The 26,812-nt window shown below is 40.3% G+C and overlaps 2 protein-coding genes across 2 annotated transcripts in view; both read right to left on the bottom strand.

Moving 5' to 3' along the window:
• Positions 1-17,859, bottom strand: part of LOC117935707 (AT-rich interactive domain-containing protein 1B-like) — a 201,893-nt gene extending 184,034 nt beyond the window's left edge. Inside the window, exons 1-3 of the mRNA XM_034858102.1 lie at positions 17,599-17,859; positions 17,037-17,194; positions 14,634-14,719 (exon numbers count right to left, since the gene is read on the bottom strand). The gene's annotated coding sequence lies outside the window, so the exon portion shown is untranslated. The remainder of the gene's footprint in view (positions 1-14,633; positions 14,720-17,036; positions 17,195-17,598) is intronic.
• Positions 17,860-22,659: 4,800 nt separating this feature from the next.
• LOC117935714 (kelch repeat and BTB domain-containing protein 11) lies at positions 22,660-26,805 on the bottom strand. Its single transcript, XM_034858126.1, has 2 exons — positions 26,338-26,805; positions 22,660-25,702 (listed from the first exon to the last, which is right to left on the bottom strand). Exon 2 carries the CDS (start codon positions 25,598-25,600, stop codon positions 23,729-23,731), a length of 1,872 nt encoding a protein of 623 aa, XP_034714017.1. The 5' UTR covers positions 25,601-25,702; positions 26,338-26,805; the 3' UTR covers positions 22,660-23,728.
• Between the last annotated feature and the right edge of the window lie 7 nt (positions 26,806-26,812).

The following is a 26,812-nucleotide window of genomic DNA, read 5'->3' on the forward strand; positions in this document are numbered from 1 at the left end:
TTGATTATCATTAGATTAGTTGTGTATCTAAACAGTTAATGTTACTGATGAATTTGTGGGTTTGCCCAGAGTTGTTAACCGCGGTCAAAACTAAACGGTCATACTAAAAATAACTGAGCGTGTTGAATGATGTCGTAATCTTATGGTACCGACCAAGAATTAGCCAACGTTATAGACTAAGCTTTAGTTAGCTACTTGTCAACAAACACCTTTACAGTAGGCACCAAAGCACAAATCCTCTTAGATCCCCCTAGAGGTTGGAAACAATACTGAAACCGAACTGAAACTCGACTCCATATGAATGATAGTGTTGCTGAACATCAGCTGGATGTGTAGATAAGGGAACTTGCTCTCTATAACTTCATAATTCGATATTATGTCAGTGTTGTGGTAACAGCCTGTTCCACTGCTTCCAACTGGCCAGAAAATCAATTGATGCAGGTTTAACGTTTAGCTAGATTAAACCCAAATCCTGACATTAACGTTATCCTAATCAATTTCCTCATTCCTTTCGTCAAAAACTTGATGCCTTGAGAACCTTAAAAAGTCAGTCCTCTTCTTCACAGAATTTCAAAGTGCTGCTACCACTGTCCTCCAATGTCCTGAAAAAGATGCAGTGCTTCACTATTATGTGAAATAAAAATGTTTTGAGGCATTGTAAATCTCTCAGAGTACACATGCACTCAGACAACACTCATAGCAGTGATGGCCTCAGCGCATTAAGCCATAAAAAAGACACAGCCATGGGAAAAATGGGGCAGCATGTGCCTTTTCACAGTGGCCAGAGGGCGATGAGGTAAACAAGAGGCCATGGGTGGGGATTAAGAATGAATGTTCAGTGTTATGGCTGGGTCGTGGTGTCAGGGGCTAGTTGTGCTGTCTGAGAATATTACCCTCTGGATGAAGTTTTTTTTTTTTTAGAGAATTGGCCACTCGGCTGTGTGCTTTCTTGATGGAGGATTGGGACTGCAGAGAGAGGATGCATCTACTAAGACTTATGAGAAAGAGCTGGTCACAGAGAGGGAGGGGGTGGGCAGAAAATAACATGAGCAATTTCATAAATGGAAGGGAGAGGCTGTGACTTCCTAAAATGTCTGTGAAAGACAGAGGGAGGGAGTGGTGATGCGGGGGAGATGGTGAAGGAAGGGGACGACAGGGAGAGAAATGGAGGGAGGCGAGAGGAAGCGTGACACAAAGTGTGAAAGAGAGAGGAGAAGAGGGCCTGGGCTTGGTGGTAAATGGATATAACTGAGTGAGGGAGGCAGGGGCAAAGTGAGAAAAAGAGAGGCTGAAGAGATGAAAAGATGAAGAGGGCAGATTTCCCACCAGCTGAGTGAGCACCTCTATTACCCTTTCTCTCTCCCTCCATGACTCCCTCTGCCATTCCCCCCCCTCCTCTATCTCTGTGTCCTATCAGCCTCAGTGTGGCATCCTCTCACATCAGATTAGCTAAAGCCCAGAGAGACGATTCAAACTCCTCTTTCAAAGTTATTTAAAACAAATCTGACGCTGAGGCCATGGTCCGTTCTGCTCCCTCCCACCACCTGTCTTTCTCCCCGTTTGTCCTTGTCGTGGCCCATACTTAGGCCGAGGCTCCAGCCTCGGTAGCTCAGCTGGGATGCACATCTCCCCATGGCATCAAAAGTCACTATCAATCAACCATGAGAGTGTGGGGGAGGACCAAGGTATGGCAGGAGGCAGGAGGGAAGGGAGACTGCAGGAGAGGATAAATCACTAGCCAGGGGATAGGTTTATGTCAGAGATAAACATGACCTGGACATTCACATTCATATGTTCTCTTTGAGTGCAGATTTTTATTTTTTATTTTTTTTAAATTAACCTACAGAGGAAACGGGAAATGGTTGTCAGCGAGACAAGTTACTTTTACCAAAGAGCAAACAGCTTAATTAGTATCCTCTTTTTATAATTCTTTTTTTATTCCCTGCAAATCGATAAAAACCTGTTAGGTGCGAGTAGAATGCTGCAATCCCATAGAGCAGTTAAGGTAAGCTTGGCTTTATAGAGGCATGACTTTGCATTGACCAGGATGCTATGGACAATTCTGTGAATGAGAGAAACAGATCACGCCATGAGCCACTGTGTCAAGGCTTCATCCTTCCTGATGATAAGCTAGCTCGGTGTGGCACGGCGCAGCCCGGCACAGACCATTTTCTGACAGAGACGGCTGTTTGAGCTCTCCAGTCATGGCCTTGGTGATGAATGGCCTCCACTGCCAGGGGGAAAAAAAGAAAAAAGGGGCCTGGGAGCCCTCAGAGGATCAATATGTAAGCACAGGAAGACCTGCTTTGCATGTTAAAGACCCTGATCCAGCCCCAGCACTCCTGCCCGCTTGCTCCGCTGTCTCCCACATCACTGATGGACAAGCTTCTGGGAGCAAGTGGGTGGGGAACTCAGGCTGAGGAGGGAGGACTTCAGTGTATGTATATATGGGTGCATCTGTATCTACATGAAGTGTGTCAGCAGGTTTCTAGAGGGGCGGGCCTGTCAGCTAACTCAAGGTCGCCGTGGCACACACAAGTGAAAGACGCACACGCTCATACAACTCAGCAAATCCACCCACTGTTGATGCTCACAAAGGGGCCGCACTGTGACATGGTAATTCAGAGGTGTCTAAGGCGATGGATATCCTATTAATGAGCCCAAAACAATGACTAGACTAATGAGCTTATAATGGGAATATTGAATGCATGGGAATGGGATTGGGCCTTGTGTGCGTGTGAGCCAAGAAAAAGGACCATTGAATGAGAGCCAATGCACAAGGTTTAGAGGGCTAAAAGCTTGAGACAAATACAAACTGCAAGGGGCGTAGCAGTGGCTGAAGGGGTAAGGCTGTGTGGAGGGGTGCACAGTCAACCCAAATCAATACCCCCCTACTGGCCTTGCCTCGTTGGGTTTGTGATATACGAGAGAGGGCAGCTTCACTGAGCATAAATAAAACATGAAAATGCAACAAATTATCAGGCCGAATGGACAAAGATCTATTTACTCAGTAATGCTGTATTTTTTTATATGTCAGATCAGTCTGGGGTGGGAGGGACTGATTGTTACCCTGCATCCAATTTGAGTCAACCGAGTGCTGAGATGTGACTCGGGTTCTGTTTGTGAATTAATGAATTAATCAAAGACCGGTTGGTTGGGGAGAGGGAAGAGAAGAGAACCGAGCAAACGGAAAGCTGTGACAGGCTAATAGCTGGAAAGGGAATTACAGTCCAATTGCTCTGTCTTATTCCGGCCCTAATGCTGCCAAGGCCTTTTGCTGAGAGCCGGGCAGCCCCTCCGTGTGATTTGATTCCATTTGGAGAGCCTTATTTTCCTCTTGATCTCACACATTAAGGACCTTGCTATTCACCAGAGCAGGAAAAAGCAGCAGGACAGTCAGAGCAATGGGATGGATTAGCACACAGCTGTTAAGAACGGGCAGGTCAATGTTTTAAATCTCTGGCCCTGTCCCTTTAAATTTGCTGGCCTGTACATCCCAGACACTCGTGGATCTTAAAGGGATGATAATACAAATAAAAGATGGTTCCCTATAGGGTCAGGTTGTTGCCTGCTAAAAAAAAATGGGCTTTTAGTTGCAAAGCAAGATAATCCTTAGCAGTGGTTTATACCACATGGAAATGATCATCTGACTGGTCTCTCCACTTGGACATTAAAAGATCTCAAAAGATAGTCTTGCTAAATATTACTGCACTGTTCAATGGAGGATATTTTAAAGTGCCCATATTGTGAAAAAAAATCACTTTATCTGGGATTTGGGGTTTTATTTTGTGTCTCTTGTGCTTTCACACGCATACAAACTTGGGGGGGGAAATTATCCATGCTGTTTTGAGTGAGATACAGGTTTCTGAATGTCCTCTGCCTTCAGTCTCTGGATGAGCTGTTCTAATCTGCACGGCTTTCTAAATCATTAGCCGAGACAAGGTAGCTAACCATAACACATGCTAGCGCTAACATGTTAGCTCGCTTTCAATGGCAAAACACTGTTACAAAAGACACTGGTTAACCATAATCTACAGAAGAACTACTCACATGTTCCTGTTCTGCAGGTATTCCACAAGTACGCCCCCGTATAGAAGAAGTCTCCCAGCTAATCCTGCCTTGTACTGACCAAAGTTAGAGAAAATGTATGACCTGAATCCTATTGAGATGTTGTGGTATGACCTTAAAAAAGCCGTTCATGCTCAAAAACCCTCTAATGTAACTGAAACCCTCTAATGTAACTGAATTAGGACAATTCTGCAAAGATGAGTGGGCCAAAATTCCTCCAAGACGCTGTAAAAGCCTCATTGCACGTTATCGCAAACGCTTGGTTGCAGTTGTTGCTTCTAAGGGTGGCCCAACCAGTTATTAGGTTTAGGGGGCAATCAATTTTTCACACAGGGCCATGATGGTTAGGATTTTTTTCCACCTTTAATAATAAACACCTTCATTTACAAATTGCATTTTGTGTTTACTTGTGTTGTCCTTGACTATTGTTTAAATTGGTTTGATGTTCCGAAACACTTAAGTGTGACAAACATGCAAAGGAACAGGAAATGAGGAAGGGGGCAAACACTTTTTCACACCACTGTACCTAGCTACTGTGCATGTGCAACTCCCCAAAAAGATAGTATAAAAGTGTGATTTCAAGTCAGATTTCTCACTTTGTAGCTAAAACAGAGACCTAAACACACAGGGTGAAAACAGGAGCTCCAGCAATGTGCAGTACAACAAAAATATGGTGTTTTTTGATTATTAAACCATGTAAACTTATTCTGGCACAAACTCAAAACACAATTATGAATCTGAAAATGAGCATAATATGGGCGCTTTAAATGCTTGGGAATGTATATGTCTTCTTATTTTTACTTTTTATATTGCTTACTTGAATGTTATGTTTGTCTGTGGACCTAATTGGTTAAAAATGTCTTGTCTCCACCGTGGGATAGAGGGAAACGTAATTTCAATCTTTTTGTATGTTTTGACATGTGAATAAATTGACAATAAAGCAGACTTTGGAAATGTTTTCTGTACAATAATATATTTCCAAAAGATGCCCAAAATCAAAATCTATTTGGATCACTAAAGGTATAGTACTTCCACCTTTCTGCTCCATCCTATTACATAATGTTGACATTCAGTGTGTGTGTCTGTGTGTGTGTGTGTCTGTGTGTGTGTGTGTGTGTGTGTTTGTGTGTGTGTGTGTACAATGCTGAGGTAACGATGGAACTTTACCAGCAGTACTTGTCTGCCCGGAGCGCAGCCAGCCAATTATCCCTCTTAATTATCTATTGACGAGATGGAATTGATGTTTTTGGAGCACTGATTGGATAATCAGGAATGTTGGCCACAGTTATTCTCCTTGGCTGGTCTCGCTCATCTGTCCAATCTGGTCTCCTTGTTTGAGTAATCTGCTCAGTAACACAACATATTCCTGCAGCACAATAATTCATGATCACACCGAAAGGCATGGGAAATGTTTTATTTTGCTACTGACGTTAGCATGAGAGTACGTGCCACTGTGCATGGGTTTAGTTAAATGCACCACAGGGCTTTTTTTCCACAATGGACACATTTTTTCAGGAGCACGAATGAGGACCTTTTCCGTTCTGCTCCGTTCATTAACCTGCACCTTTATCTGCAGACAGGCCATGCTTCTTATGGGGCTCCATTTCCAATACAGGCCAGATCTTAACAAAGGAACTTAGCTACATAGCCCCCCCCCCCCCCCCACACACACACACACACACACACACACATAGGCAGCACATTTCTTTAAATGCTCTCGGAGAGCAAGTTGGCACAGCACCAGGCAGGCACTGGTAACAGGAGAGCGCAAGAGTGAAGTGACACTGATTGGGCCTTCTCTAATTAAACCCTACCTGACCCCGGTGTTGGGACACCATTAGTTCTCTCTCGTAATCATCACACAGCAGCAATTACATTCTGTTTGGCCCAATTTGCATTTCACAAGATTTCCCTGAACAATCAAAGACGGCTTGGGAAAAGAGGAAGAAGACAAATGAGCATGGAAGTCCTAAAACATCAGCTAGATTCAATTTCACAGCAGTATGCTGCAATGGACAGAAAATGCCTTTTTGCCAAATATCATGGGAAAGGTTATAGGTTGTTGAGTTTCATGTTTGCCAGGATGTAGTCTGAGACCACTTTCCCATACTGCATTAACGCTATCCTGATGTTCTCTAAAGGAACAGGAAGGTACATCCCTTCTGGACAGAAAAATACCAATAATTACCAGTACAAAACCACATCTCTAACCCTGTTAGTTCTGAGAGTCTAACATTCTGCCAGGGACCAAAAAAGAATTTATCCCAGAGATACCTGCCTCGACTTGGTAACAGAAAGAGACGGCAACGGAGAGAAACTCAGACACTAAAAATAATCACACTCCAGAATACTCCACTATCGCATCTGAACGTCTCCCCAATTGCAGAAAGTACACTACACGGAAACACACACACACACACACACACAAGTGCAGAATAGAGCTATCTATGTAAGTACGTACTTCAGGGAGAGTGCACAAGGGCAGATTCTCCATCTGTATTCTGGGTGACAGCAGCGTTGTGCTGGGGTAGCGTTTCTCTCCCCGAGATGCCGTCTACACAGAAACAAGTCATACGTCACAGACATAAAAGAGGGCCCTTTGAAAGCTCACGCACACAGTTGGCATTCAAACAAGCCGAAGGAGACTTTTTTTTCTACCAGCTCCTCTCATGCGTCTACTGTTACTAAATCTGACAACAGTAGCAGAGTAAGGTCGTTGTGTTAAGAAGAGAATTATGCTGGCAAATACCCCAAGGGCCTCCCACTTTCTAGGCAGTAGACGATCGGACATGCATTCTCATTTCCATACTGCAGTAAATACAAATGTCATTACAGTTGAGCCAACTACACAATTGCAAAATAATATATAGAAAATATACACATATCTTTAGCAAGCTGAACATTAGACATGGTGCACTACAATGTCAGCAGGATTTTTTGGCTATAGATTAGTAAATGTTTAGATTCATATAAATGCAACTAGTGATGTATCAACATCTTTGATTATTGTCAGTTCATTGATACCCCAGACTTTTTATCGCTTCCCGTGTGACACACTCAACTGGGTTTTCTCTTCAAAACAATTCTCCACTCCAGTGTTTCTAATCTCTGCAAAGTCTGTTGTGAGACACTGCTGTGAGATGCAATCCTAACTATGACTTAAAACAAGATTATCTGGCTGAGATACTGTGTGGTGCATTAATTTGTTTAGAGATGGAGTTTGAGTCTTTGGATTTATGACAAGGTTATGATATCATAACATGGACATCATTCAACTGGTTACATTGCAGCACAATGGGAGGGAGAATTACTGACCTTCTATAGGACAGAGCTCGGCAGGTATTATTATGGATCACCAGCAAGGAGTGCTTTTCAGTAACAGGTCATAATTACAGGTATGACTGGCAATGTCATCAAAACTGTCCTTTGCACCGTCATATTTTATATGTAATCTTCTGTAGGTGTCAAAAATTATTGACTTTAGACCAGGTTTTTGGTGGTCAATGGTGTGATCACTTCCGGCTGCCTCAAGCTAACAGTAAGCCAAGAATTCACATGAACACACCTCCCTGTAAGACTATGGCCGCAAAAATTGGCACAGGTGGATTGGCTTTAAAAACAACGTAGGCGTTGGACTGGACATTAACAACTAAGTTGGTCTTAAAGTAGCAAAGACACTTGTGTCAGGCTTTGCGCTGCGCCAGGTGAATGAAAGGGCGCTGTATGTGCTCTTGAAAACAAGTCTATTCACTGATGGCTGCAAATTAATCTTTGCCTTGTGAAAGTAGAAATAATAAGGAAAGTTGAGAATACCAAATTTTTGTTAATTTACACAACTGAAAGGAGAAGGGTCTTTTTAAGGGCTGCAACTTGTAGTTAATTTCAATACTACTTAAACTGATTTATTGATGAATCTTACTCTTTTAAATGTCAGAATTGTGCTACACTTTGCTGCTAATTTAGCGAAATAGATTGCAACTGATAACCAGCCAAAAACCTCTACACAATAAATTTATATGATATAAAAGAGAGGAAAACAAATTGAGGGTGGGAGTTGGGGCGTTGGAAGTGCGTGGAAGCATGGAAGGGAGGGAGAGGGGACAGGATTAGGACAAGGGGGGGCCGAGCTAGCCTCGTTTAGTTTCAAAATACTTCAAATGTCAACAAGAAGTGCCATCTCCCAACATCTCTTAGAGCACCTTTAAGTGGTTGTCTGCATATTGAGAGTCATATCGTAAACAAAGTAAGTACTTAATCAATTAATTGTTTTGGCACAAGTCCCTTTGTTTACACTTCCCAGCATGTGAATACTGTATAGTTAAACAGTCATGAGATTATAAAAATACTCATTAGAACAAGGAAAGTGAAAGCTGTGCTTAGAAAATTATTTTGCGCCTCCCTTTATTTCATCAACACCACATGGATGTGGCGCTACCTTGGACCTGAATGCTGCCACAAGCCACAATCACATTTAACACAATCGCTTCTGAACTGTGATAACTTCAGGATAATCCAAAAATCAAGTTAATCCACTTGGCACACAAAGTGATTCGTACTAAATGCAAACTAAATATGTCAATCTATCAACCAACAAATGGGGAACAAAGAACAACAACTATCAACTGAAGAATGAACTACAGAGCTAAACCCTAATCAAAAAGATCAACAGTCACAAACGTAGACTTATGTCTAAATTCATTTGATGAGCATTACCATGGATTCTGTCTACATATTTTCTCTTCATTGGCCCACAATAAGCTATACAATAAAAAGGAAGCTCTCTTTGAAATTGCAATTACTTTCTGAGGAAATTAATCATATAAAAAGGAACAACGTGATAAGAACTGCTAACAGGTTATTACAGCATGCCGTGTTCACCGTGGATAAAAACTTACCTCATACCATCAAGAGAGAACAAAGTGCATTCTGGAGCCAGATTTCACATTAAGGCAATTTAAAATATTCCAGACTGTCTAATTTAGGGGTCGGACTTCTGTGTAACTTAATTTGACAAGATTAATTATACAATTAAATCCAAACTTCTCTCAATTATGTGGAGAAATGCTGCCTGCCTACTCGGGACAACCTTTCACCTTTGCTAAGGCAAGGTACCTGATAAGCATAATTTCAACAGGAGCAGAAGAAATTGCTGCCTATTTTATTGCCATGCTCAACTCAGCACATTATAGTTCCTAATTGCTAACAGACTTTGTAACTGTGCCCTTGACATGGAAAGGCAAAATGTTATGCCATTCACTCGCACATTACTGAACGTGCAGGAGCTCTTTCCTGATTGACAGGACACTCCACTGAAACAAAATACTTAATTGTGTGTCAATTGATTCAGTAATTACAATTGGCAGGCTTGCCACTTTGGTTTCATTGATTTATCATCTGTGACGAGTGGGTACATAATGACATAATTTGGTGTTAGCGTCATAGTGGTCTAAGTTATCTCCAAAATGTGGGGTCAGTTTGGTTTAGAAGGATGACCTAGTTCAGGCAGTTTAGGGGCCGGAACCAGACAGGTTCCTAATGTCCATGTCTTTATTCCTTGAGTGCCCTTTCATAGAATATTGTTACCTTTACAGCTACATTAAGGGGGCATGACATCCAAAACCCAGGACCACTAACCCCCAATCGCGTTCCTTTCATATTTATGTCGAGGCTATGAGTTGAGCCAGCAGGACTGAGTTACAAAGAGCAGGTGGGCTCATGCACTTCGACAAGCAGCCATTATCAACACAGTTCTGGGAGTGAGAGAGGAAAACCACCAGAGATGGGTGTAAAACCTCTTTCAAAGACCTTCAAAATCCCAGTTTCTACCTTTGCTCTGTCTCTCTCAATTCTTCCCTGTCATCATTTTATTTGCCCTCTCTCTGCTCCCTTCAGAGAACAGGGAAAAAAAGGGGGGGGGGGGTGGTCTACTTGACCTTAATCTGCCCAGTAGTGAGTTTCAGAGAGATGACGTGCAACCTCGGCGGTAAAGGGCAATTGTTTCTTTTTCCCTCATCTGAGAGCCAATTTACGGGCCCTGGGGACTTTTCTAAAGCTGTGAACTATTTCAGGTTCTGCCACATTGTTTCTGATTCACTCAGCTGGAAGGGGCTAAAAGAGCAAGCACTTGGACTTTCCTGAATCTCAATCTATCCCCGGCCCATTAAATTCCATTCATACATCCTGTAACAGAGGAGGGTGTATAGAGTGGTATTTGCATTTCATGGACTACTGTATGTGTAACCTGTAATGGACAACATTGTTTGCTGTTTGCTGAAAAGGCTATTAGAACAAGTCAGCAATAACATTAATCTTGTAGAAATCCAACAACTTGAATTGAGCGTAAATGCCAATAGGAAAATAAATCTCCTTGGTGATGTTCTGTGTACATACCCTGAGGTAATGAATGAGAGGTGCCATCAGCAGCAACTGGCTTAAGGACAGGGTATAGCCCATAGACTGCAAATCTGCATCAAAACCAAGAAATCCGGAACAGTCTGGTTTGGCAATATTGATTTTATGAGCAAGGAAACTAAATCAATTAAAAGAAGAGCTATTGAATTAAATGAAAAAAAATAGAAAATTCAGTTATATTACCTGCACTTTAATGAGCCAAGTGTAATGTCCAAAGGTCCTCTTGCAAGGTTTCTTTGTTTTATGTCAAATATGTTTCTACTTCAAGTTCAAGTGGAATGACTGATTTATCAAATTTCCCCTACAAACAGATTGATACAGAAAAAAACATCAAAAACATGACCCAAGTGCTCCAATCAGAACCACCTCATTAGCACAAACGCGACACAAACCAAGCTGACTTGAGGACATTTTTGCTTAAAAGTGAAAGTGATCTACTGTAACAAGCTATGCCAGAAGAAACCACATCCCCTTCTTTATCTATCAACAAAGCATTTGTTTTAGACTAGAATATTTAAATCACTATGTCAACAGACAAAATTGCAGCTCAGATTTTCTAATAAAGTCACAAAGCTCTGACAGATTTGCCAAGTGCTCAAACAGAGTAGTCAAGAAGTGATGCATATTTAACAATGTATAAAGGCAGAGATATTAACCATGAGATAAGTCTTGCCGAGCCAATGTGAGCCATGAATTAATAATTCAGAGTGAAGTTATTAAGTTATTTGTTAACAGTAAATATTCTGTATGGGTCCCTGAGAGCATGCCTTTTTAATAATTTTGAATTTTTAAACTTTAATGTTTAGCTCCGTTCTGGAAATAATGGTGCTCAGCTGTAATTGATTCCTGTGCCGTGGAGGAATTTTGATGGCTGTGTCAAAGTGAAGTCTGATCCAGTTGGCCCTAGGTGATAGAAGGAGAAGAAGGGGGAGAACACAGATATTTGAAGACAAGGAGGTAAGGTGTGGTCTAGATGCAGGCTTGGATATATCTCGACAGATAGCCATAACGAACTCAAGACGCTGACCAACACGCTGGTGGGAATAGCCTTCAACCCTGAGCCATTATTTTTTAGGCCTATTCACTTACACTGACTGACACACCGTACATCGATCGGTCTTGTTTATTTTGATGGTTTGGGATAGAAACCCTCCACATTTATTTGCTCATATCACGCCTTGCTACCCTTTCCCCCTGATAGTGTCTTGTTGCTAGCAGGTCACTATGCTAACGGAAGCAGAAATAGTCAATCTCATCAGGGTTGCATTTAATCCATCAGGGCTCAGTGTTAATTTCTCAAACAGCCACAAGGCTCTAAAGTGAGGTTGAGTTTACGTACCTTGGCACTGCTCTTTATTATTATGAAAAATGTAAAACATCCTAAACACCAGCCATGACCAGAAATGCACATGGATGCTCTCCCTCCAACATAGGTGTATGGTCATGTGCGTCTGACGGGGTTTCCCATAGGTCAGCAACACACACCGCTTCATGGGGGCCGCCAGGAGAAAGAATTGTCTCATGGGTTAAGTCTCTGTAGCCAATACGCAGGCAAACACACATATAGGGTCCTGTCTAGAGCAGCATAGTAGGCCCTGGTCACAACTGCTCTCCCCCGCCTCGAGAGGAATTGCTTCCATTTGGACTGTCACTTTGGCCAGGGCCACTGTGGCTTTTCTCATTTGTCAGAGAGCGGGGGTGATCCTCTGGCTCTCACGGCTAATCTGCAGCCGCAGGCTAGAGGAAGGAAGGAAGGAAGGGCGGACGGACGGAGGGATGGACGGAAGGGTGCGTGCGCAGGCGCGCGCGCGCACACACACACACAAACACACACATACACATCTGACTGGTACAGGCTTTAGTTCACAAGGGTCTTTTTACTCTTTGTGTTCAGTGGGAGAAAACAAGAGCAACAAGGAAGAGACGGACTCAAAGAGATGTCAACAGTATCAAGGTCAAAACTACCACCTCTCATGGAGCTTTATTTGTGATGCACACATTTTATTTAAGTAGGCTGGATGATGAGGAGTTTAAAATTCACACAACTACCCCAACATCTTTTCCTGCTATTGACGTGAAGAACTAGAAACAACACACAAAAGGTAATTGGACATGGTTTTAGTAATTATCCTCTGATGGAGGCACAAAATATTGCTTCAACTGTTACACAGAGGAGACTAAGATCTTCATTCTCCGGCACGCATGAGTGCTCAGTTAGCACTTGATTAGGGGGAGAAATGATTCAGTAAGTCTCAGAGAGGAATACTGAGGTCCAAATGAACATGAAATTGCCTGTATTCATAAAAAGACGTGGAGAATTCCTTGAGATCAACTTTGTCTTGCTTGATTTTATTACAGTATACTGCGGAATAATTATACCAACAGTCAAACAATACTGGCTACTAACATTTTATAGCACTGAGGGAACGAAGAGGTCCAATTAAAGAGCTGTCACACAAGGCTTTGAGGGAAATGTGGCCAACGTGCTGTGCCAAAACCGATCCTATCATTAGAGGATGCCATCGCTTTGAGGTACAAATGCTTTCAAGTCTTTCTTTCAGTTAGCTTCCGCTGCAGTCAACAAGTGATGGCTCTACTTGATTATTACTTTGCCTACTAATATCAATATGCAGCTGTAAGATCTAAGCTATATTGGAATGAAAATGTGTTCCTATGATCAAAGGCAGTTAAAAATTGGTTTGTCTCTCAAGATAAACAAGTAAGTCAAGGCTCTCCTGATGCTTTTTATATGGAGAGACAAACTGAACAACTCCACAGGTATTGAAATGGACAGTGTCAGTACAACAAAAGTTAGCAAAGATGTTAAAAAAAAATTAATTCGAGCTAGATTTTTACCATTTGTAAGGGAATGTTGATCATGTTCACAAATATAGCTTGAAGCATCTGAGATCACAGGAATGAACTAAATACAGATGAGTGTATGGTATTATTCACTTTTTTACTCCCTATGGTACCGGTACCAGCACCTGGAATTTGGCTCCAGTACCCAATGGTACTTTTTTTTCGGTACTTGCCTTCTTAAAAAACAAATTTATTAATTAATTTCAGTTGTAAAAGAAATTCCAAACCTATTTATTTTCTTTACATAGAACATTGTGATCATTTATTTAGAACATTTTACACACATCACATAATAAAACACCTCCCTCTCCCAAATCCATCACTACAAACTTTTCTTTTTTAAGATTATTTTTGGGGCATTTTTTTGCCTTTATTGATAGAACAGCTGAAGACATATAAGGGGAGCGAGAGGGGGGGGATGATATGCAGCAAATTGCTGCAGTCAAACCTGCGTAAAGGAATAAACCTCTATTTATGGGCACCCGCTTTAACAACTGAGCTATGCGGGCTGGTTTTATTTTCTATCTCTTTTTAAACTGCTCTTTTAATGTCTTAAAAGAAAAGTTCATTATTTCATGGATTTCACAAATTTCAGAATGACATGGCCGTAAACTGTTTAAATCTGAGCATGCACCACTCAAATCTGCACTCACCTCACATCGGGTAGTGACAATAACCACTGCTTAATTCTAGTGCCTTCCAGGCAGCGCTGCCTGGAAGACGACGTTAGGGGCTTCAAACATCAAACTTCGTGTGTTGCGAAGCTTCTGTCAATAGGATATTGAATATTATTATCCAATTAAGGATAGGATACGTTAAACCTTTTTTCTTTTCTTTTTTTTTGAGAAATTGTCAAGTTTCCAATTGACTGAAGATATTATTATTACATTATGTTGTTAATAAATGTTTTAAATTTGACAATGTAATGTGGTACAATGAAAACAAAGGTCAGATATTAAATTAAGAACAGGTCGTCTAAAAATGGCATAGCAACCAGTGCTTTAAGACAAAAAAAAAAGTAAAAATCGAGAATCAAATCGAATCGTGACCTTAAAATTGAAAATGTAATCAAATCTTGGATTTGGAGTATGGTGACACCCCTAAGCACAATACATCTCAATTTAAACATCTACATCTTTTAAATTGAGATTGTGTAAACAATTAAACATTGTGTTGATTTCCCAATTGTGTATCTTCATTCTTATTCTTAAGATTGCGGGTGAAGTGACACATTTTACTGGTGCCTAATGTTAAATGTTGTTTTTTTTTAATTAAAAAAAAGATTTATTTACCTGTGATTTAGTGGATCTGTGGGTCCTTCCTCCATCTCTTTGGGGACCTTTAGCAAGTACAGTTTGCAGAGGCTATCGGCCAGGAACTTGTTTGGAAAAAAAAAAAGGGACAGGTGTTAAAAGTAAGAATGCAGCTTCTCACTTTTTTCTTTGAAAAGATTGCATTATCTACACGGATGCTGCTTCTGGGAACAGTGTCTGTGAAAAAAGCATCACGTAACTTACTAACTATCCAGTTTGGTTTGCCTCACACATTGATCAAAGTGTCATATTTATTGTATAAATCATTGCAAAACATATAAGAGAAAACATCTGAGTGATGGTTGTAACTTTTTAAGTGTTCCTGACAACCTTAATGTATTCCCAAGTTTAATTATTTCTTTACATTTACATTTCTAATTAAGCAGCATAATTGGAAAGCCTCTGTGTAGTGGCAATCATTTCATAGGCCAATGAAAAATTAATATAAAAATTATTAATGAATACTACCGCTTTTAATTGCTGTGTACCCATATTTATAATTGCTGCAGCATCCTCCTTGAAATGACATGATGACAAATACAAGTGTCATGTCAGCGCTTTCCTTCTTCATCTCACACCTCAATCAAAGCTAATCCATTTCACCTCAACAATGAACACTGAAACAAATTAAAGTCCCATTTCGTTTTCCACCTTCATTAATGTGTCTTGTTTCCAAGGGTACAATGATTTAGTAACTGTGAAACAAACAAATTCAAAGAAGCGTGCGCTTTGATATTTTGAGAGGAAGACGTGGATGGAGCTTACTGGGAAAAACAAATCAGCCCTGAGTTTTAATCCTCCGGCTCCAAAGTGTTGTGCACATGTTTATCACAAAACAAAGCCTTTATCCTCTGACCAAACATTTTAATATTAGACTTTAGAAGCTTATGCCCACAGAATAACGTTTATAATTTAAACGTAGCCTTGCCAATGTTATACAAGTAAGAACATCCTGTATTTAACAGTCCCAATCCAAATCGACAGGAGACAGCATGAGCAGTAACTGCACAATGTCATTTTGTTGGTAGTGTTTCCTCCTGTGGTGTGATGTGACGCCAGACACAATGACCCAATTTGCCTGAGTGGCGATGGGGTACCAATGGAAGGTTGCATCATAAATACTGTACAAAGACCTTTTTAGAGTCGATAATACAAATTATTGTATGTAATGAAATGCGGCCGTATAAAATGTCACATTTTGAGACGGTTTACACACTACATCTTTTTCTTTGCTCACATTTTAAGAAAAAAACAGAGCCTAAAGAAATGCTGGAAAGACTGGAGGTAGTGGGGGCAATGATGAGTTCTTAGACTAGCCTCTTTCGCATGCAAATCATATCTGGATTTCTCATTAGCATAAATGCATGAGCAACTTTAAATGCTTTTAATTTTCAATCTCGCCAAGCCGAGGTGTAATTTGTCACTGTCAGGATGGGAGACTAAAAGGGGGGGAACAGAGGGAGCCAAGTACTCTATGCTAAACTGGAATCACAGAAAATTTCGGATTTACTAATTGACTGATGTGCAGTTCCGTCGAGTTGCCTTGAAGGTGTAAATAATTCTGTGTATATTCAAATGGCAAAAATGAGAGAATGCGGGGTGGATACGGAAAAGCATATTACATGATGCTTCTCCCCAGGCCATTCCTTTTTTTTCCTGGTAATTCTAATTTCCAGCCTTTAACGTTTTAAGTCTGTCTCTTTAAAGGGGTGCACATTTGCTGTTTAAGAGCATAATCACAGATCATCAACTGGAAATTAAAATAAAATGTCACTTCTTTTTTACATCTCTTTGCCATTAAACAAAAAAAGGCTGCTGAAAGCTGTTCAGCAGCAAAGCACAAAAACATTCCCAACAGCTTATCACATAAGATGTTTTAATTCATTGCAAATTGTATCTTCATTCTTTCAAGATGTAAGATCTATTGACACTGCACTCTGAAATCTAAAGCACTAATGCCTCTTTTTATTTTTAACAAAGCCGCTCAGATTCAGACAGACATTGTTAGCTAAATTTAGCTGTAGGTGAAAACAGGGGAAAAGATTTAACAAGCACCCCATTTAAATGACTAAAAGCAATTATGCAAACATAATTAGTATTCCATAAGAGAACTAGAGAAGAATGCAGCATGGATCTAGTTGCTTACTCAAAAGTAGGCCCCATCTTGGTGGATGCTGTCTGTACAAAATGCATACCCTTGCTTTGCTGGCCATACAGGATAATAAAAGAATGTTTCATATTTCAAGTTGGGGACCAGTTCATCATAGCTCCAACTTCACACCTCCTGTGGGCCTTTAAAAGAAAGACAAACAGAGACAGTGTAAGAAAAGATGTAAAACACTTAAATGGTAATTCATAAAGAGCAATTAAAGAGTCACTGACCTAAATGACGAGTTCCAATGTGACGGTTTTATGCCGCAGTAAGATTAGGTGATAATTTGTTACAGGATGACAATGAATTCCACCAAATGGCCCAGCTCCCACCACATCAACATGTTGCAGCTTTAGCCAAACCTTCACTTAATGGTAAACCGATAACACTGCAAAAAAAAAGAGAGAAAAAAAGCATCCCGTTATTGCCCAACTTCTCATCTCAGTTCGTATAACGTTAGCTAGCCTAAAGTTAGCATTTTGAAACCAAACCTAACCGCGAAATAAATGCACATATCCCTACCTTAACTTAGCTCCGACATATCCAAGTAGCATTTTGTTCTCTTGTAACGATGATAAATTGTGACTACATAGCTATCTACATCGTTGCTGCTAACGTTGAGTACCATCCTCTTTCAGTTGTTTTTATACAATTTCCACATGTAGCTAGCTAGTTAGTTATGCTTGTTGAACACCAAGCTAACTTTAACCTTGTATCTAGCTTTTAGCATGTCTTAGCTCACTTAGCCTAATATTTTCTACATCTGACAAAAAATCTCAACTCAAAGCTTACTATCTTTTTCGGAACTTTCAGGTCAAGCTAATGCGAATTCCATTAGCAGCTGGACTTTCCAAGTACGGTAACATTAGGCCATGACATTAGGCAGGGTAGTGGGTGAAATTTGGTTGTATAAACAGTCACATAAATTGCGTGCCTGGCATTAATGTAAGTTATGGTTTCTGGTCTTGTCTTTTTACATTAAAAAAAAAACAGTCAAATATAAACGCTACGTGGGTTGGAAACTGGTAAAAACTTCGCTAGATAGCTAGCTAGCTTAGCTAGCTCCACGAAGCAGACGGGACGCACATCCGGTGCTCCGGTTCGAACGTCAGGGGCAGAGGGGGTGTCAATCATCCTAGCTGCATGGCAACAGGCTGAGGGGACTTCGGTGTTTTCTTGTAACATATTTTACTTCTTCTTATTCTAGATAGTCTGCATTTGAAGGTATAGAAAATATTAAAAGTAGTGAACTGTTACAATCATTTTAATTTAAACCTGAGAAAAACACATTATTGTTAAATGTACAGACTCTATTGCTGACAATCATAATAAAAACGCCCTGAAAGAAATCCACATTTATACTTTTAATGAAATAACTTAATTATTTAAAAAAGGTTCAGCAAAACAGATAAAGATTATCATGATTATTTGTTTTATTATTTAATATTCGATTTTTCCATATATTACAACAAATGCAATTTGGTTTTCTACTTCAAACTCAAATCTTCTTATGTAAAATCCAAATTAAATGAATTGAATAAACAAATATAATAGCTGACAATAGAACACCTAATCATAACTATATTGTTTGGTAAACTAGCTTAGGAGAACCAAACCCTACAGTTTTATGAGGTCATTTTGAGCATTGCAACCATCATTTGACCCATAATTAGCACAACCCAATCTGGCCACAACTCAAACTGCATGTGAGCCAGATATGGCTCATACCTGTTCCAGTGTGAACTCAAGTATACTCAAGTATGAGGGTGGTTAGAAAAGGCTGCAGTTGTGACATGTCCATTTTTTCACATCATGCTCATACTGCCCTCAAGTGTTGAAAGGGTGAACACAGTGAGAAATACAAGAAGAGGTCACACTAAAAGCAACAACTGTTCAAGATAAACAAATTCAATATTACACCTTTGGAATAAGCAGTCCCTTTGTGAAGCAAACATTAAATGTATGCTAATTTCTAGGCTGTATTGTGGTGATGTTGCATTTGATTAGTTACTAAATGAATGACTAAATGAATCATTTATTTGGCACACTATCTTACTGCTCAAATCTGCTTGATAAATTCTAATAAAAACTTTTCACAATGAGGTCTGTGGATTACCCTAACCGGTGCACCAGTGTTTCTAGGAAGCAATTGAGCAATTTTTATATGCTAAGCACTACAAATAAAATTTTAAGTGAAGAAAAAATATCTCTCTGCTGTGTTGGCTCATTGACTGTGTTAAATTATGCAAAGGTATTCACCATCATTTTTCAGTAAAATTATGCATTGTTTTTCGTGTTCAGGTCACTGAGATTGTGGCCTTCTCCTGTGATGGTAATGCTGCTGAGGCACGGCAAGGTCAGATTTTTGAAGCTCTAATTTAATTTTTGTTTTTGTTTTAATCCCCACTGCATGAGGGCAGGTGTGAAATTATGTTTTGACATTGTGCGTTGAAAAATGTTTTTATTTTATTTTTTGAAAGTACAACATAATTTGTGACATGCATTTGGCCCTCTAGCAGAGCAGTTTTCCCACACTGTCGTGTACTACTACAGAACTAGTAGGCATTGCACTGTATGAGATGTTTATAAAAACCTACTTCCACCCTTCAATTTGTTTGTCACTGTCAATTAAAATGTCTGCTACAGGCCTCTGTACCGCTGCTTTCAAGACAAATATCTGTCTATTTACTGAATTAAACCAATAGTCTTTGTTACATGACAACAGAGTCACTTCACAGTAGGCAATTGCCTTGACTGCACTAGTGTCCATTTACTCTTAACGTTCTGAGTTCAAACTGGATCATTCTAAACTTGAAACTCTGAGGGACGTTTTATTGATATAGAATAGGAGCAATATTGGAATCAGTTGTGATGTGGGCTGGTGAATGAAAGACAAAATCTACATTGGAGAGTTCAATTTCATAGACAGGAAACTAGTGCCTGACCAATAGAGGATTTTTAAGGCCAAAACCGATACAAATATTTGGCATTAAAAATCCCCTATTCTGATATATTGGCCGATATATATTTTTAAAAGAAATTCAGCAACGCGTAATAAAACATAAATACATTAATAGATCATAGGTTGAGTGTTAATGGAGATTAATGAGTCAGTGCTGTACTACTGTACTATGTTCTATTAAACCACAACCATCTTTCACACAAAAAGACGCACTAACAACTTCAATCTATGTTTGACAACACTCCTACTCAAAAAAAAGAAAACTAAATTTTAATTTTAGACATGTATTTACTTTTTTATTCATATATCACGCTACTTTTGTGAGCCCAAGATTTTTGTAAATCTATTTCAAGCACCAAAGAATTAAGTGTAGATATGTTTATCACAAGAGACTTGAAAAATATATCTGCTGGGGTCAAATAATCTCTGCTCTGGAAATAATTTGGACTTCAATGTACAGAAAGCTGAGTTTGTTCTGAACATTAAAATATGAAACACACAGGGATCAGGTTATATTCCTAATAACCTTAAAAGGAGAATATAAGAATATATGTAAAAATGCACTTAGACCTTGGAGGGTTGACTCACCATGGAGAAGCGTTTGTTGTTTCTGCTTTTTTTTTTCATCCTGCTATCAGTCAGGTTGACTGATGATGATGATGATGATGATGATGATGATGATGTCTTTAAAGCAACTCACCCTATGGGAATCTTGGGAATTGAAGGAACATGGTCTGTCCCATTATTCTGTAATTGACACCTGTGGCCGGTGTTTAGCAAAAGTCACAATGTGTGGCTTTAAAATACAGTTATCTCACTTAGCACCTTTCTTGGATGCAGGGATAGAAAAAGTCACTGTGTGGCTCATTCTAGTCACAACTAAAAGCATCTACAGTTTTGGGATAACAACACACAACATGTCTGCATGTTTCCATCTTTGTGGATTCATAATACAATTAATCAATGCAACTATCATACAGCTAATTATACTGTAGTCTGTTATGATGTTCTATTGCATTCTTTATTGATGCTGTGATCATGTTGTCTTTTACTGTAACTTGTGACTTCTCAGCCCTAAAATCCAATCAAATTATTTGCACAATGCATATTGGGAGCTATAGCTAAATAAAATAATGCAACATTTTGGTCTGACTTATACGGCATACATTCATTTTGTTTAAACTTTTTCACATGTGACTGTCATAATTGTGAGAATTGTTTGAGTTGTGAGAAAGCTTCTCGTAATTATGAATTATTATATCATAATATCAATTTCTCACTGTGAGATAATGTCATCATTATGAGGAAAGTGTGAGAAAGATTCTCATACTTATGATACTTAGACATAATTGTGAGATGCCGTCTGTACTCCCATAACTATGAGCTAGTATATAAACTAATGTATTATTAGACACAATCACTTACAGTGATTATACATGAAAACATAATATAAGATAATAAGGTCACAATGATTTGACAAAAACACTTAGTGATGAAAATATAAAATGAAGGTGGTGGAAATGAGCTTCTATCTGCATTTTATTTTGGGCACATATTAAGTACTTGAATCTTAAACTATTGAAGATGCATGTGGTTGGCTTGTAATTAAGAGCTTTGTCATCTTCTAAATAAACACATAGCTCGGATGAAATAATATAATTATCAAAAGTTGGATTTTTCATAATTATGTTTACATTGATTTACATGACCTGCTGTAATTACATTTCAATTGAAGTTATTCTATGAGTATTATGAAAATTACTGTACATGTATTAGTAAGGAAAATACAGCCAATTAAATTCTCAAATATTTTGTTGGACATGAGCTCATGTTGGCGCAGCAGTATTTCTGGGTGTTGTTACAGTCAGTATCCACTAGATGGCAACTTGGTTTTAGGTATAACAGCATATCCCCACCATGCCTAAGGCATAGTCAGTAAACCAGATCATTTTCAGACACAAAATATTTTATTTTAAGCACTTAGTTCTGATTGATATACATTATCCAACAGCTAATTTGTTCCTCCACTCCATATGCCTTGTACAGGAAGCCACGGCCTAACATTGCAATACTTCACTGTCCATCAAAGCGGCAAATCCAAAACTACCAAATCCATACAAAAATTCACAAAAATACAGATGGCAGCTAGCAGACATTTCTACAAATGTTATCAAAAAAATGTATTCCAAGAGGCATTAGCAGTAGCTTTCGTACAAAATCCCCACTGTTGTCGCAGCAACAAACCAATACTGCAAAATGTCTAAAAAGAAGGAAATTTAGAATAAAACTTGTAATAATGTGCACTGATGCAGGAGGAGCATGATTTCTTAGTGTCATGACAGCAGGACATCTGGTTTGAGGACACAGTGAGGGCCATGACCTGACCTTGCAGCACTACTGTAGTATCTTATTTGACCTTTGACCTTAAGAGCGGGTCAGCACCTCAAGCCAGGGAAGAAACCTGCTAGCACTTGAACATGGTTCTGTTGGTGTTTCCCTAAACACAAACAGGAAAAGAAAGATAAGAGATGCATCTTTGTGTATTTCGAATGGCTCGCTTTCCCATAACTTCCCAGAAAGTGCCTGTCAGCAGCCAACATGTTGCTATTACCATCGCTTTAGTTTTTTAACTCGACTGTCAGTGGAACGCTTTTAATAAGGAACTTAATCCCCAAAAGAAGCAAAAGTCTTTGCCAGTTTTAATAGTTTTATTATAGCCTGACCAAATGGTTATTTATCTTTGGCAAATGTGCTAAAGTTAGGAACTGTGACACCCGTGAGTATACCAAATAGCATATCCTAAATCCCCAAAATAAATATTTATGCACTTCTTAACTTAGATCAGTTCAATTTCAAATTCATTTTCTAAACATCTGAAGGCTCTTATTTACTATTTCTGGCAAGATTGTATTTTCCCTTTGAAAATACTGAACTGAGCAGAATTTGCGTGAATTACTTTATGGTACAACGTGCTGTTTAGATGTTTTACCAAGGGAATATTTGTGTGGCTTGACTGACTAAAATTTGACCTCACGGGTTTAATTCAAAGCCAGGGAAGATCAGCGTTCGATTTACAGCTGCAATGATTCATTGATTAATCTCATACCTGAACGACAGAAAATAATCTACTACTACTTCAATAATCGATTCATAATTTTTTAGGTAAACATGGCACAAACATTGTCATTTCAAATTTCTCAAATGTGTGGATTTTCTCTATGATATATAACAGTAAACCAAACATCTTTGGGTTTTTTGACTGTTAGTTGGATAAAACAAGACATCTTGGGGAGTGCAAAATTGCAACACTACGTTTTCATTACTATTTATTTGACCAAACAATCGAATAATCACAAAATAATGAAAACAATCATTAGTTGCTGCCCTAGTTCAAAGAATACTGTATTCCTTCCCAGTCAGTTTCCCATTATAGTGTAAGTATTAAATAGCCTTACAGCAGACCAAACTGTTTATTTTGTCTCGTTTGCATAGAACCTGTGTTGCATCGTTCTTAAGGCGCACTATGACTTCTTCCACTCTTTTTTTTTTTCAACAAAACACTTGTTTTTGTTACCAGTCAACTAGTTAATATGTTCATAATAATATCGATTCTAATTACAAATGGGCACCAAACCAAGCTGAACACAAGAAATACACAAAATAACCTACAGTCACTGTCGTTATTTCATTATCTATGGTCAGATACAAATATTGTTGCATTCATTCCACTCTTAAAAAAAAAAACTGTTCCTTTTAAGGCTTCACCCTGCAGACACAAATTGCCATGCAAATACACACATTCCATAACAAGCAGGCAATGACACACTGAGATAGAAAGCTGACATTGAATAGTGTATATAAGGTATTCTGCTTATTCCAGTTTCATTACACGACATACATTATAGTGTTATTCTGGAACACACACACACACACACACACACACACACACACACACACACACTATGTAACTTTTTCAGGCTTTTCAGGCAAAGTGAGAACAAAAGGAAAAAGAATGCCTTTTGCCTCCAGAGGCGCCCTCAGCGTCTCCTCAACAAAGTAGGCGTTCTCCTCCTCCACTACAAACTGAAGAGTCTGGCTTTTGTTCACACAGTAGATGCAGTTCCCGATCACAGCACACCTGAAGGGTAAATGACTTCCAAGCCTCTGTGATGCGCAATCGTGCCACATTTTCACAATGCTGTTGTACTTAAACACGGTGATGCCGTGCTCTCGGTTGACATCAAAGCGGTAAATGAAGCTTTTGAAAGCCACCATGTCGCTGGACTTCTTCCTGCTGTTATTAAAGGGGCACTCCTGCCACTCGTCTCTCTTGGCGTCGTACTTAAGGAGGCGGTAGAAGAGAGTTCCCCCGGAAACGTAAAGTTCTCCGCTGCAGGTTGTGGCTTCATGAGCCACTGCGAAGGCTCCCTTGGGCAAGGGGGCCACGGCGGTCCAGCGGTCCATGCGGGGGTCATATTTTTCCACCGTAAACAAACATTCCCCTCCAATGGCGTACAAGTAGCCATCCATAGACACAAGCTTTAGCTGGGCACGAGCTTGGGTCAGAGGTCTGACTTCAGTCCAGCGGTTGGTTATGGGGTTGTAACAGAAGACCTTGTCTGAAACCTTGCCCTTGTCCCCGTAGCCCTTTATTCCCCCTGCCACAAACAGGTAGTTAAACATGCTGCAGATCCCGCACCCTTTAGTGTTTATGTCCTCAGGCATAGCAGTTAAAGGTCTCCAATCATTTGCTGTTTCGTTAAAGTAATAAATCATATGACTCTCCTCCAAAGACCCAATCGACAATGGGCTCTGTGGTCGGCTGCCAGAGCGGCTCGGCGGCCGGCTCCCGACGCGATCAAACACATCGTTTATCTCTGCCACCATCAGAGTCTTCCTTCCCTCCATTCTCTTCTTCAGGATCAGATCCCGCTCAGATCCATTAAGGCGCCCGTAAACGGAGGGGTCTTTGAGGATCTGCAGGAAGTTGTCGCTCATGAATCCGTAGGCAGTCTCCTTCAGTTCACTGAGTCGTTGCTTTTTGGCGATGGTCAGGATCTCGTAGCAGTTCTCTGCACTGATTTGTTTAGACATGCAGTCCATGGCCGCCTGGACGGCACAGGGGATCTGGAGGATTTTAGCCCCTGTGATGACATCTACAACATTGCCCTTGCAAACATTCATCTGAGAAGTGTAAACATAGTCTATTATTGTAGACAACGTCTTGTAACTTACTCCCTTCACTTTGAGGATGTCTCGTGACAGCCGGGCTTTAAAGTAGTCACTCTTCTCTGCCAGGACAGACTTGTGAGCGTTGATCTTCTGCCCGCCCACTTCAATTACTAAATCAGGCTCTTTTTGAGACCGTGTATTTCCAGCTTCCTGGCTGCCGTCGCTGTGCTCAAGGTTTGATTTTAAGACTGACCAATCAGTTTCCTGTTTGGCTTGGCTTGGCAAGCATACAGAGGAATCTCCACTGTAAGACACTTTAGCTCTGGCGCCATTGTGGATTTCACTGCTTGCACAATTTTGTCGTGGAGCTCCTTTATCATTGGAGAGGTGAAACTGATCAGCTGTCGAGATGTACGAGCCATTATCTTTCTGATGGGCGATGTGGTTATTCTCCATCGGTCTTCCATCCAGCAGGTATTCCTTCTCAAACACTGCGGGAGGGCTGAAATCCTGGTCGTCATGCAGGAATCCTTGGATGTACCCTGGACATAAATTTCCATCTTTGTCAGAAGATGTGACCAGTTCAGGGTTCATGGCGTGGAGGATGACATCGGCCTCCACAGTGAAAGCCCCTCCTCCCTGTCTGTGGCCCTCGTTCATCTCGACGTACTCACTGGCGATGAGAGACAGCGCCTTCACCAATCATGCTGAGTGAATGAAGACTGGATGGACAAACTTGTGACTGTACTCCTCTCTTTCCACCTACATGGGAGGGGGAAACAGAGAATTCAAACAGACCAAATGGAGAAAGGGGGGGGGGGGGGGGGGGGGGAGAGAGTCTTGAAGCTGCAAATACTTCTGTATTCTCTAAGGGGCGCCCTGTCTCTAATAACTAACAGCTTGGAAATCTTGAAATTTAAAGCAAAAAATGACTTTTTGCTGCCACCGCCTAAATAGTACTAAGTATTACACTCCTGTATTAATGCGTAATCAATTCAGTCAACTAACTGCTGCTGCACTAACGTGTACTGTGCAACAGCTACAGCTGAGCAAAGAAACTGAAGCAGTCCCATGTTTATTGTGGCTGTAAACAGCATGGCCTACTGCAATAATCGCCATGCCTGTACATTATTTGTGGTAATCCGGGGGCATTTGAGCGCATGCGCAACTGATGCGCCGATGGAGGGATTATTCTCTAATTTGACTGGGAAAGCGCGTTTGTGATCATATCAAAACTTCTTGTATAACGCGTGCCCCATATTAGCCGTCAAACACTGGGAGACAACTCAAGTAGTCAAATCAAGAAGGAATATAAGTATTTAAATTTGACCTAATTTCAAACGGATTCGAATCCAGAACTAAGAATGTATGGCCATTAACCGTGTAATGTGACCTACCTGCGTTTCTTCGCTGTGATTTAACAGCTCGGTACCAGCAGCGTCCTGCTGCCGGTCCCTCCACAAAGCTGAGTTAACGTTACGTAAGGTAGCAACAATCCTGGTGAAGCAACCAGGCTATGATCTCGTGCATTTGTTTCCTTCACCGACGAATCCTTATGGTGTGTCCCCTCCGTTCACTTTTTACCCATCAACCCTCTCAACTGGTTGTTTCATCCGCTCCTGCACGGAAAGCTTCCCGGGTTCAGTGGTGAAGGCGAGGCAGGCAGAGGGACGATCAAACAGTCCTTTCAGGTCACACCTCCTTCAGATCAGCGCGGCTCAAACTCGTTTCCTCCAGTGGAAGTGTGGAGAGCTGCTGCGCACGTTCAGTCTTTTCCTCAAAGAAGCTGGAAGTGTCCAGCGTGGGCAGCAGAGGTATGTGCTGTCGGACCTCTCAGGGCAGTAATTTTTTAGGTCTTTTTTTATTTTATTT

The sequence above is a fragment of the Etheostoma cragini genome, chromosome 20 (genome assembly GCF_013103735.1).
Source record: "Etheostoma cragini isolate CJK2018 chromosome 20, CSU_Ecrag_1.0, whole genome shotgun sequence".
NCBI classification, from domain to species: Eukaryota; Metazoa; Chordata; class Actinopteri; order Perciformes; family Percidae; genus Etheostoma; species Etheostoma cragini.

Excerpts from the sequence above, each read along its gene's own strand:
- LOC117935714 (XM_034858126.1), bottom strand. The coding sequence starts at position 25,600 with ATGAACGAGGGCCACAGACAGGGAGGAGGGGCTTTCACTGTGGAGGCC.